The sequence below is a fragment of the Nyctibius grandis genome, chromosome 16, assembly GCF_013368605.1.
Source record: "Nyctibius grandis isolate bNycGra1 chromosome 16, bNycGra1.pri, whole genome shotgun sequence".
Taxonomy (NCBI): domain Eukaryota; kingdom Metazoa; phylum Chordata; class Aves; order Nyctibiiformes; family Nyctibiidae; genus Nyctibius; species Nyctibius grandis.
Genome location: NC_090673.1, coordinates 7,521,995 through 7,535,071, shown reverse-complemented (window position 1 = coordinate 7,535,071; position 13,077 = coordinate 7,521,995). Strand labels below are relative to the sequence as shown.

The following is a 13,077-nucleotide window of genomic DNA, read 5'->3' as shown; positions in this document are numbered from 1 at the left end:
GGACAAAAAAAAATGATTGCATCCTAAGAAAGACTGATGAGGTCTTTGAAAGGGCTCTAAAAGCCATGAGGATCCAAGCAGAGGATCTAGTGCTGGTTTAGTTTTTCCTCTCCACCTCTGTTTACAAGAAAACAGGCTTCCTCTCCTCCGTGAGATCTTTGGGAGGGGATGGAAGATGGGTCAGACCGGCCAAGGAAAGGCTTTGCAGCATTTCCAAACAGACGACGACTAGAAACTACAGTGGTGCCTTTAAAACAAAAAAAAAAAAAAAAAAAAAAGCCCACCAAAAAAAAAAAGAAGAGAAAAAGAGCAAAGCTGGGAAACACAGAAAGAGCTTTCTCAGCCTCCTCCTTGGCATTTTCATCAGCCATCCGGGTGCCCTTCGCAAAGGTCCAAACAGGTTTTATAGGCAAAGACAATACATGCACAGCAAAACTCCAACATATCACAGCTTACCAAGCCCAAGAGACCAGTGAGTTCCATCATGAACCAGAGCCCTCTCCAGGCAGACCAGGAAGGAGCGGAGGTTGTGTGCTAAGATGTCTACCTTCACTAGGGTCCTTTTTTTTTTTTTTTTTTTGCCTTAAAAATCAACTGTCTAGGAACCTGAGGCTTTGCAGCAGCGTTATTCTCATCGGAGCCATGCAGCTAAAGCAGGTGGATCTGACAGAGGGCTGGGAGCAGGAGGACCCCTCCGAAACTCTGCTCGCTCCCATTCGGGGCAGCAGCCACACCAACACATCTGCCTGCGGACCTAACGGGACCGATCCCGCTCAGCCTGCGAAGCCTCCAGCCAGGAGGTGGACACCGACCCCTCGGAGGTGACACCACCAGACACCACCAGCAATTGGGGCACGTGCCCCAGTGCCAGCTCCCCGGCAGAGCTGGGGCTCAGGCAAAGCTCTCGCCAAGATTTCAAAGGCGGCCGCGAGGTTTGCAATACACACTGTAGCAAGGCACAGAGGCAAAGCTCTCAATAAATGATGCAACACCAGCAGCAGCAGATTCTCCTTCACTCACTTTTTTCCTCCCTTTTTCTCCAAAAAAAAAAAAACCAACAAACAAACCACAACCTAAGCCAACTTGCTCATAATAACCTTTGCCTTAAAGAGAAGACAAACATTTTGTAGTTAATTATATAGGAAGTAATGATTAAGAAAACACTCGTAGAAAGAGAGTGTTCCTTTTGCAGGCAGGCGAAGGCTGCTCGTTTCAGCCCTCGGCGCTGCTCAGGTCCTGCCGCGCACGGGCAAGGTCTGGGATCGCTGCTCGTGGGGACGCTGACCACGGGCCTGTCATTAGCAGCAGTAGAAGCATTTGATCTGGAGAAGGAAACACAACCACCAGCGTACCTGGCCTACAAAGCAGTCACCAGTCTCAAAGCGCCTTTTTTTTTTTAGGTTAAGGCCACTTCCTTATAAGCCTCGTGTGATCATGTGAACATGGAATTTTATCTGCAGCTCACAACAAGCACTGCCCTCAGCCTGAAGCTTGTCACCAAACCAAATTCTTTACAATTCTTTTGTCTTCTGAATTCCTTCCATCCAGACTCTTCCTAAAAGAAAAGAAACATTTTCTTCCCTACCCCCATGTCCCCTCTCCTATTCCAGCCACACAATTCAACTCCCGAAACAGGGGGAAGGGATGAAACGAGGCGCAAGTCCCTGCACGCAACAGCCGGGAACAAGGAGACACGTGCACGCAACACAACGGGACTTAAAGTGACTTCTCGTAGGGCAACGCGGCCCACAATGGCGTGCAGGCTTCAGGCAAGGGGGAGGTTGCAGAGCCCGTGCTCCTCCTGTAGAGGGGAGGCCGGTCTATCAGACAACAGCTCTAGCATGGATGCAGCTACGCTTCCTCACCGCTTCCACCCTGGGAAGCATCGTACCCATCGAGCTGTGTCCCAGGAGAGTTAAAGCCAGCGCAACTTGTACATGCAGGCAAGTGTAAATCCAGAGCAGACAAAGGCATCTCTCCTCCTTTCACGGGCTGAGGTTAGCAAGGAGTACAGCTGCTGCATGCCTCCTCCTAGCACCCGGGACGGGAGGGAGGGAAGAAAACCCTAAAATGGAGACCAAGAGTCATCACTATATCTCTAGCAAAAGCAAACCAGCCATTTCAGAAACACCCAGTCCCCAGGAAGGCTTAACCAGGATAAGACCGTAGCACCAAGAAGAGCTTGGAGCAAGCAGGTTGCAGCAGCCTGAGGCAAGGGAGCTGGAAGGCAGCTCACCCCCATCGATGGGGCTCAGGCACCTCTCCAGCCTCCACGCTCCTCTTCCTCCCACCCCCAAACCACGGCAGCCTGTGGAGCAGTTCCCTCTCCCCGATGGCACCTGGCAGGAGGGCTCGGGGTGGCAGAGGAGGAGGGACAGCCCTGCATGGGCTTCCCTTGGGACCTGGAGGACCTCGCTCAGCTGCCCACACCACCTCCATCTGGGTCACCTCCAGCCATCGAGAGACCAGCAGCAAGACAGCAGCGCCCACGAGCCAACAAAGCAGTCAAGGAGAAGGGGGGAGGGGAAAAAAAAAAAAAGACAAAAATAGTAATAATAATAACAACTTGCACCCTCAGGCCTGTCCCTCTAATAACTACAGCAAAACCTCACCAAGGCTTTACTCTCCTGGAGGGTGAGAAAGGGACACAGCGCTGCCCAGCACCCGAAGTCCTAGAGGTGGGAGATCCTCACACCCTCTCCTCCATGGCCTTACGGGCTTCGTCCCCGACGTGGGGCCTTTTTGTTTGTTTGGTTGGTTGGTTTGTGTTGTTTTTCTGCTCTGTCATTAAAGAGTGAAGCCTGGTCTTTTCCTTCAATCCCAAGAATTGCAGGGAATTAGATCATCTTCCTCAGCTCACCTCCCCCCGCAGGCAGCTCCCGAGCATGCTCAGCTCGGCCCGCGCTGCCATTTCATAACGGCATTGTTTACAGACGCACACTGACCTGCCATTTGTTTTTGACCGGAGGAGAAGAGCTGGCGTTTGCTTCCCCGCCCGCTCATAAACCCCCCCAGCCCCTCGCAATAAAAATCCACTTTGCAGAAAGGAAAGTGTAAAAGCATGGAAAGGAGCAGGTTGTGGCTTAGTGGTGGTGGTTTTGTTGGGTTTTTGGGGGTGGGTTTTTTTGTTTCCTTTTCCCTCCTTGATTTAGGTCAAAATCCACCTGCTTTGGAGAGAGAAGTTAACCCCTTTGGGGGTTAGGGGAGATAGGTCTTGCAGAGCTCGATGCAAAACGCCAGCCATGATTTTTAGCTTCTTCGAATCACAACCGTGCTTCGATGTCACCTAAAAATACAATACCCAGCCCAGTCTGCCATCCTCTGTCAAGCTTTCCTCTGTGAGAAAAAGGGTTGGAAATATGGTATTTCCCTTGAATAAACAAGTTGGCTTAGTTCCAGCACATACAGTTTTCTCCTTTAAATGCAAACCAGAGTGTTTTTGCAGGCACGCAGGAAAATGAGGAGAGGAGGAGGGGAAAAGTTCCTCATTTAACACCAAGAGCTCCACGAAAAGCCTTGCAAGGTTGCTGCGAGTCCCTCTCTGTTCCAGTCCTCTCCCCGTCCGTGCTGATCATACTTTACAGGTGAAAGCAGCTCTGACTTATGACAGAGAGAAAACGCCAGAAGAGCTGGAGGTTTCCTCATCCTTGGAACAAGGACAAGTTGTGAAAAGCTTCCTTTGCAAGAGGCACTGTGCTGCTCCAACACAGTATGGCAGCGTTGCAGGGAAGACGCTTGCACGTCAGACCTCCTTAACCCCCACTGCCTCGACCCTTCTCCACCACGTCCACCAGCCTTCCCCTCCTGATGGGGACTGAAGGAAAGAGAAAAATACATTACCTGGTTTGAGGGAAGCAAGCTGTTGTGTTGGATCCCAGAATATTTTTTTAAAAAAAGCTTGCTCTACATTTTTTCCCCTCTTATTTTTTTTCCTTTTTTTTTAAGGACACTTTCCAATTAGCTCGTACAGTGTGTGAGCTTTGCTCCTGCTGCTTTCCTGACTACTGTAAATCCTGGCAGGCAGTGCTGCCCGTCCTCCTCCTCCTCTGCCCCCCTCCAGGACCAACGCCACCGTACAGCAACGCCAGACATTTCCTCCTCCACCCAAGAGACCAAGGAGCTGACATAGGCACGGGGAGGGACGGATCCCACAGGTCCAAGGGAAACACGAGGGGACACAAGGGTCTCTCCTCTGCAAAGGAGGGTTGGTGTCCAAACTCTTAAATTTACAGGAGTCGAAAAAGAACTGGCTGAAAATGGTAGTTAGGGTTTATAAATTCAAGATTCGCTTCCAAATTACTGACATTACATGTCACTGCAGGAACATATGGTCCCCCAAGCCTCGCGAGCGGGGAGCACATGCTGCCAGAGCCCTGAGCCTTTCGGCTGAACCAAAAGCAAGGCAGCTCTCCCACTGCGGTGATTCCTCGACCGCTCTCAGCTCCAGGAGAGGGAAGAGAAAAAGGAAAAAACTTCAGGGAAAAGCAGCAAAAGGACAAAAAAGAAGAGCAGCAGGAATCAAGCCAGCCCTCCCCAAAACCAGCTGGCCAGGAGGGTGAAGCTCCTTAAAACTCCTTGTTTACCTGAATAAAATAGCTCCCTGCCCTTGCACATGATCCTCTTTCATTAGGAGATGGCACCACATGGGAGAGGTCAGGGCAGCCAGGCTCCAGTGCGGGGAGAAGGAGCCCCAGGACGACCGCTACAACCACAGCCTGAGCCCCTAGTCCTGGGCCTGACCCTGCCCACTCGCATTTCTGCTGCCAGGCCCAGGGTTTGTCTAACAGGAGCATGATCAGCAGAAAATATGTCCCATGTGTGCTGCAGAGCCCAGTTCTGTCCAAACGTGTTCTTGGGAAGAGGGGAAGCGCTTGTTACAAGTCAGTTAAATATGTGAAGGGGATAAACACAAGACCCCAAGGTTCCAGTCTGATGCTCTTAACCCTTGTTGGAAAGCAGCACAAAGTCCAGACCTCGTGTTTCTCTCTTCCCTCTAAAGTAGGTCAGGCTTTTCAGCGTCTCTCTGCAGATGCTTTCAAAGGGCATCAGCCGGCAGGGACGGAGCATTAGGTGTTTTCGGCCGGCTGTCACACCGCTGTCATCGTGGTCACCACCACGCAGGAGTAAACCTTGCACACCTCAGCTTTTTTTTGGTTGCTTGTTTTCTCAGCCTTCATCAAAGCCAAAGCACACTTTTTTCCCCTGGATAGGAGCTGATCCGGCAGCACATCAAGGCCTCTGCTCTTCACTGTTAAAAAGAAATCTCGTTTCTCTCCTCGCGACTTCTTCTGATGCCTTTTCCTTTAGCACACATCTTCTAGATGATGAATAATGAGCATATTTATAGTTCAGTGGAGACACGATAGATATTTAGGTTAGGTATCACAGACCATCCTGTAAGCTCCCTAATCTTTCAAATGCCATCTTCACGTCTCACTCCTCAAATGAAAATTCAATATCGTGTCTGCATGGTGGTTTCAGGGGTCTCCCTCGAGCCCAGCAAGCTCAGGCCAGTGTTTTGCCCGCTGGCAGGACTGCCCAGACCCCCCACAGCTCTGGGACCTTCGGTGTCCGCCCCAAGTCCCACCGAGGTCTATGGCAGCCATAGAGCTGTCTGCATGTAACACAAACAACAGCAAAAAAAAACAACCTCAAGAGCACGGCAGTTCTGAATTTTAGGCAACTTTTAAAATAAGCTGCAGACATGGGCCTCCTGCCATGAAATCAACCACGGATGTTTCGTTTTAATCAGCTGTTCCCTTGGATTGCAAGGGGGGAAAAAAAAGAAAAGAAGAGAACAGAGAGGGGAGGAAGCCACCCCAAAATAAAAAGGATTGTTTCTTCCTGGTAATACACTGTTCGCTCTTGCCTCCACCCAAAGAAGTGGGCTGTAGGTTTCTCTGATGCAAGCCGAGGCTATCAAAGAGACCTAGCGAGGAGGTGCCATGTGGCCACAGGCCCTCTCCTCCCCTTTGGAAGTTCACTCTTCGAGCAGCGCAGACACCCCAGGGTTTGCTCTTCTTGCTTACAAGAGCTGCAAGCAGGGAGGGCTCCTGCGAGAACCAAATTTTCCAGAAACTTCACACTTTAAAAAATAAAAAAAAAGCACAAAAAAAAAAAACCCCACCCCAACCCCAAACAAGCCTCCCCACCCCAGAAGACGAATAAAAGACCACCCGGACACGAGGAAACAAAGCCCGAGCGTGCCAGGCAACGTCGGATGCCGAAGTACCCGCAAGCCCATGGCACAGCACAGGGCAGCAATCATCGCACCGCAGACAGAGCCCGGCCAGCCTCCTCCAGCCGGCCCCCCAGCACACCCCACCTGCCCTCCCGCGCACCGGGCAGGAACATAAAAGTATATCAAAGGAAACAAATAAATAAATAACCCCCAGCCATGATTCCCCATACTGTCCTCCTCCTCTCCGAGGCTTCTCCTTCCCCAGCGGGAGACAGCCTGCCTGCGGCCGGGGCCGGCGGGGAGCGAGGCATGGGAGGTGGACCCTGCCGTACCTGCGGACATCTGTTGTCTTCTTCTGGTGAAGACTCAAAGAGTTGCATATTCCAGATCCTCATGAGCAGTGATTCAGTTTCTGCTCATGTGATAAAAGCTCCCTCTACAGAGTGAGCATGCCCAGAGGAGACCATTTCACTGCTCCCTCCAAGCTGCAGCCATTTCACAGAGAACCTGCCGGCTCCAGGGCATCCATTGGAGCTCGATTATCCCGGGCATCCCGGGGACGCACCGGGAACGCAGATCATCTGTCAACTTTCTGACAGGGTGCCAGGCCTCAAAAACTGATCACTCGCCTGAAAAAAATAAAAAGCCTTTTAAACCATAGAGCGAAGTGTTCTGTCTCGGTGGCCTTCAAGAGTAGCCCTTGCTCGCAGGAAAAGGAGAGGCAGGAGGGACCAGGAGGGATGCTGCGTGGCTTGGGGACCCTCCCGTGCCGATTTTGTTCTGCTTAACGAAGTGCCCGACCCCTGAGTGCTGGGATGAAGGCACACAGGTTAAACTGGTTCAGTGTGCAGTGTCCAACTGCAAGTGCATTCGGGATCTGATCTGCTGAGCTGAAGGGGAGCTATTTTTCACTTTGGGGGATTAATAAGACAACCTGACCTGGTATAACCAACCTTAAAAGGGTATCACAAACACAGTCATTAAAGAGAGGGGAGGGAAAATGTAATGAGGGGGGAAAACCCTAATGAAGTGATAGTGCACTACTAGGTGCAGGAGCTCTGAGCTCAGCCTATGTCAAACCATATGATACAGCTGGCCCAGCCAGCAAAGATAAAATAAGAAATATTAGCTTCAAAATAAAAGTAGTTTGTCTCTGTTCCACTTAACAATTAGGCATAAACTCTTGGCAACTGTCGGATCTGCTCAAGCTCCCAGTAAAACTGCCGGAGCAACTCGGAGAAACATCTGTAAGCAGAGATCAGCTGGAAGGGATTCAAGCACAGGACTGGCATTTATCGTCGGCAGGAGCAGAGGCTGCTGGAGCGGGGTGTCGTGCTGGAGAACCTCCCACCCGAGCAGGGGGAGGGCGGCTGGCAAGCCCAGAGAAGAGCCCAGAAGGAAGAGGAAACTCAGAAATGGGGCTGTGGCACCACCCGCTTGTTCTTGGCCAAAGAAAAAACAGTTTTCCAAAAACAAGAGTAGAGAAGATAGTTCTCTTTAAGAGCAGAAATCAAAATGAAGACAAGCAGAGTGTAATGTGGTACAGTGGGCTGGAGGGGGCAGGGAGCAGCCTGCACTGGAGGGAGGAAAAAAGCCATTGAAATCCATAGGGAGGTTTTGAGGAGCCCGAGGATTTTGTTTGCCTTCCCCCTTGCACCAACAGCAGGCGTGCAAATTCAGGCCTCCAGCACAAGGACGAAGCCATCGCCTGCTCTGCCCTACCCATCCCCTCCTCTCCTCTGCTGAGCATCGCAGGAGCTTGTCCTGCCATTGCCTTATCGCAGGCTGGAAACATCAACAAGCCACATTTTCTCTGGCCCAAGCAGCTACTTCACCACTGTGTCCAGGCACATTTGCACAGCAGCAATACTTAAAGCAGCAGAAGAACCTGCTACAGATCTGCCTCGGCTACGAGGACGTTATTTTACTCTCCCCACTCTGGAGAAGTTTCACTACTACACAGTTAGAACACACAAGGCTAAACCGAGATGACTGAAATGCATAGGGAAGGAATATTTGAGGTGACAGAATAAAGCAAGGATCTCTCTCTCACCCACTGGGTTTTTGTTTGATGTAAATCTGAAGTTTTAATATACACAAAATGAGATTTTCCTGGCCTTTCTGTCAGTCGCTGAGAGGTGTAGAGGTAACTCATTTACAACAAGCTCAAAAATCCCCAAACAAAAGCAACAGAAACCAACTACACAGACACAAGTTGTATTATCCACTGCATCAAAAGATTACTGTAGTTCAAATCAAAGATGGCTTTAAAACAGTTGACGCCTTGCCCTTCCTTGCAGCATGAAATTACCAAACTTTCACTAAAAACACAGGAATAGAAACAAAGATATTAACAAACACGGTGTCAATGAACTACCACAGCCAACAGCCCCTTTCAGAGATAAAATAATGACAGAGAACCCCGCCACAGCCTCAGCCTTCCCCACTGCAGCTCAGCACCAGACATGTTTTTACTGCTGAGGTTAAATATACACCGAGAGCAAAAGCTATCAGAGATGCTTTTCACATCTCACAATCACCCTTGAAAGCACTAAAACACTGTTTAAAAAAAAAAAAGCAAAGCTGATCAGGGTATTGCAGATGCTTCAACCACCAACTCAAGCAAAGCGATCGATCGGCATCGTACCAGCATCTCTGCACAGCACCGCATTCACAGGGGATGCTTGTGTGTTGATTAATAAGACCTTTAATTTATACTATCTGAAAGGAGAAAGACACTTCCAGACCACCACGGTGTTGCTGTGCCTGGCACTGCCACCGCTGCGCCCAGGCAGGGTCCATCGGCTGTCGGAGCGGTGCCTTCTGCTCTGGGACCCCCAGGACCCCCATCTCCCCGATTTTGCCGAGGTCGGGTGCTGCGCAGGCTCTTTTCTAACCAGCTGGTTAAAGACCCATCTCCAGGCTGGCCAAGGAAGCAGTTTTTCTAATCACGTAGGGTAAGAACAGGCCCATGCCCCATGAAGCTTTCCCCTTTATTTAACCCAAGTACTCTCCAGGAATTTCCCCACCAAGCCTGTACCAGACAGCATAGCACTCCCCTTTCAAAACAGCTTCTACCAGCTATAAAACTACAAGGTATTTTTACACCAAGGCTCTCTGGCCTCCATTCCTCGATTCAAGGCTCAAACAGCCCTTTCAGAAATCCCACATTTTCAGGAGGAAGGCAGCAGCACAACAACCTCCCTTCACAAAGGACACCGGGTTCCTCAGGGCTTTTGCTTAATTACACCATTACATACAGCATTTTCACAGCTCCCTTGCAGAGGAAGCACAAGTGGGAGGCAAGGGGGGATTTTTCTTTCTCTAGGAAGAACAATATTTAACTTTACAAAATACAGGGGGTTTTCCTTATTTCCATCAGCCTCCTCTCCTTCCAGACCCTCCAGTTGCTCAGATCTGAAGCTCCCTTTCAGCCTCCTCGAAAGCGATCCCAAAAGCATGACGAGCTGAAGGGACTTTTGATATAAGGTGAGTATTTCTGCTGGAATCCTGATTTGCTTCTGCACTGCTACGAACCGCTCCCCAGCTCTGCCGCAAGCTGTTAAAATGCCACCTTCCCTCCTCAGCCATGATGTACAACATTTCCTAACCAGAATGCCCACTCCCAGGACACACTGAGTGTCCTCAGAATCCTCTGAGGGAGCCCAAATGTCCACCTCCAGGCTCAGGTAACAGCTTTGAAGGAGCAGGCAATCAATCATTAATGCACATTTCTAGAATCACAGCTTTCTCCACCTTTCAAAACCTGTTTTTTTTTTTTCCCAAAAAAATTTCCAAGCCATCTCTCTCCCTCTCCCTCTTTCCCCAGCAAAGCTAAAAATGCTTTTACTTAATAGGAAACATGAAATGTTCCCTGGGACACTGCGTTGAGTACATCACACACACCAAAAAGAAGTTAAAAAAGAGAAAAAAAAGAGAAGAAAAAAAGATGCTGTTGCAACAGATGTGGAGATGTAAGCTCTCTGGGAGATGTTGCTATGTTTTGATAAGAATATGTGTTGAGTATTTCATTTACAGGGCAATCCTAGAACTTTATTTAGAAGCATATTGGCCAGACAGCTGTAATTTAGAACATACTGTATTCCTAACAGTTCCCAATTATAAACTCCTTCAGCTTTAACTTATAGTAACCACGGCTCCTTCTATTTTGGAAATCTAAAACCACCATTTCTCCCCTTCATTCAGCTATCGCATAACAAGAGCCTCTACCATACAAACACCGCCTTGCTCCAGAAGGGTCCTAAATACAGCATCCCCTGTATATCCCATCTCAGTAACGGTGAGCAAGCTCATTGCTTTAACCACCCTCACCGTTTGCTCCACAGAACAATGGTTTATTTGTTTTGTTTGGGGGACAGTAGATGGGGTGGGAATGAGACCCATGTCAGTGCAGAGCCATCCTGCTTATTCCTAGTCTTCTGCCAGCAAAGCCGGCTGTAAAAATGGCTGCTCGCATTCATCTCGCTTCTGCTGCGACACTCTGCTGTAACGCTGGAGCTCGGGTGTAGATCCTGCTGATGAGCCTCATGTGTTCAGCGTGTCCCTGTTCTTTGACCTCACACCTCTTTTTTTTAAGGATTAGGGCATTCACGTGAAAATAAGCAAGTTCTTCACTGGAGGAGAGTCAGTGCTTCACAATGCTTTTATATCTCTCCCCAAATCATGAACTTGCCTATGAAATACCACAGTTGATGGCTCTACAAGCAATTCCACTGACATTATACATTTCTGCAAGGAACAGAAGGAGCAGATGAACTCTTTAAAAACAAAGATCCTGCCTTCATGCAAATATCACTAGTTAAGAAGAGCTGAGAAATAAAGCAAACACCATGTGTATGCAGAATTGGCTCTAAAGAGGCTGCTTTTCAGCAACTGCCATAAGGTGGCAGTGGGTCTTTAAGGCTACCCTACACCTTTCACACAAGCACAATAGGAAACTATCACACAAGTGGTTTTCCAGCATCTGAAACTGTTTAAGTCAAATTTCCTCATCAAGGGAGCCAGACCATACATGAAAACTTGGGGTTGAGATCACCTCAACACCAGAGTCGCACAAGGAGAAAAAGCCACCAGGATCAATCCTGAAAAGCCATAAAGGCAGCCCCCATCTGAGCCAAAGAAAATCAAAACCTTTCCCTTTCAGTGTACAATTACAATGCCATTTATTTTACATAAACGCTTTTCTTTGTGCATTCATCCAGCCATAAACAAGCCAGCATCCATTAAAGAGTAAGAGAAGTTCTCCATGGCCAGCAAGCTGGGGCTCCAGCAGACTTTTATGCAGGGACCGTAAAAGCAACACCAGTCAGCAGGCTGGTCACCAACTCAGTGCAGGGCTGACATATCAAACAGGCTCAGAAAACGCTGTGGAAGCATTGGCTATGCAAGAAATGAGGAACCAGGCAATAAACAGGCAAATTACTTTACGTAATAAAGTGACTCATCATGTAGATTGACCCAAATGTGTGAGACCGTCACCTGGGACAGAGCAATAAAACAAAAATCTATGTTTTACTCTTCACCAATCACCCCCTGAACTGGGCTATGACAAGCAGCCAGAGTTGCCCTGAAGAAAGAGCTGGTCTATCTTACTGCATGCAGACTGTCATCGCAGAGATTTCTGTGGATAAAGTTAAACACAATAACTTTGTAATACCAATATATTCACAATGCCCTAAGCAGAGCAAACCTCTTGCCTTACCTGTTTCAGCCTGGCTGTAAGTGCAAGTGTGGACACCCAGTGACACACCTCCTATAGGAGACGGGGTCTGCGAGGGCTGAGGCTCGTGGCCAACGTCTCCCCCTGCTCCGCACAAAGTCAGATCTTCCCTACACCTCACTAATACAAACATGGAGAGCCAATGTAAATGTTTTATTGGCACCTTACCACGCAGCTTGCTTGTACAACAACTAGAGTCAATCGGCTCATGCAGCACATACCTGCTGGTGCTTACACATTCCTTGTAAAAAGCTGGCAACTACAGACGAAATCCAAAAGCCCAACCTAGCACAACCCACAGAGTCCCCTTCCTTCCCCCAAACCCACTCGCCAACACGTTAAACCCCTGCAAGAAGCACAGCAAATCTCTCAGCCAAAGGAATAAACACATCTCTATTCCCTCCTCTCCTTGCCAGTGTGGAGGACCTGATGTGGCAAGGTTTGTTTGCAATCCTTGGAATGCAAAATAAGCCCGAAAAAGGGAGCTCGAGTTTAACATTCTTTCGCCCTCCCACAATCACAGACAGATCTAGATTTAAACTGCGGAGCAGGTCTGTGCCCTGCAAGGCTTCCCATTAATAACAATTAGCGACCGAGTCGCGCAGCCCACGGCCGAGACGCGATCACATGCCTTCCAATATGAAGGCGCAACGCGGCGAGTCCCCGCAGCCCTCACTGCCAGCCCCTGCCTGCTGTCGCTTCGTGTCACCACCCCAACGTTAGACAGGCCCGTTCTTTATATAGGTTCGCCAGTCAGCAAAGGTCAGTATTTTATAACCCCTCCCCGCCGATCCGCAGGAAGCGGTTTGAAGCCATCCCGTGTCAGTGGTTAACTATGCTGCTTTTGAATCAATTCCAACAGTTTTTACTCCATCCGGTCTCCTCGCTCCCCCCCGGGCCCATGGGCACGGGAAGGAATCGGCCAGATTTGCCCTACCTCCATCCCGGCCGCGGGGAGCTGCTGGGTCCTTCCAGATCCTGACTCCAGGCCTATCGCTCCTCCAGCCACAAATCCATCTCACTCGATGGGTGCAGCCTCCACCCCGGAGCATGCTCAGTACCGGCTGATCTTCAGCCATTTCAGAGCTTTAATGAAATGTAAGCATAAGGAAGTGTCATTAGCAAAGAAAAAAAAAAAAAAAAAAAAAAAAAGGTG

The 13,077-nt window shown here is 49.3% G+C and overlaps 1 protein-coding gene across 9 annotated transcripts in view; it reads right to left on the bottom strand.

The window, feature by feature from the left end:
- The window catches only part of EHMT1 (euchromatic histone lysine methyltransferase 1), a 121,670-nt gene that overhangs the window by 66,697 nt on the left and 41,896 nt on the right, over positions 1-13,077 (bottom strand). The window contains exon 1 of one of the 9 annotated variants that reach the window (XM_068413942.1): positions 12,859-12,928. The exons of the other annotated variants lie outside the window; for them this stretch is intronic. Coding sequence (XP_068270043.1) covers positions 12,859-12,864 — 6 coding nt within the window. The 5' untranslated portion in view covers positions 12,865-12,928. Of the gene's footprint in view, positions 1-12,858; positions 12,929-13,077 lie in introns of those variants that run through there. 9 annotated transcript variants of the gene reach the window in all.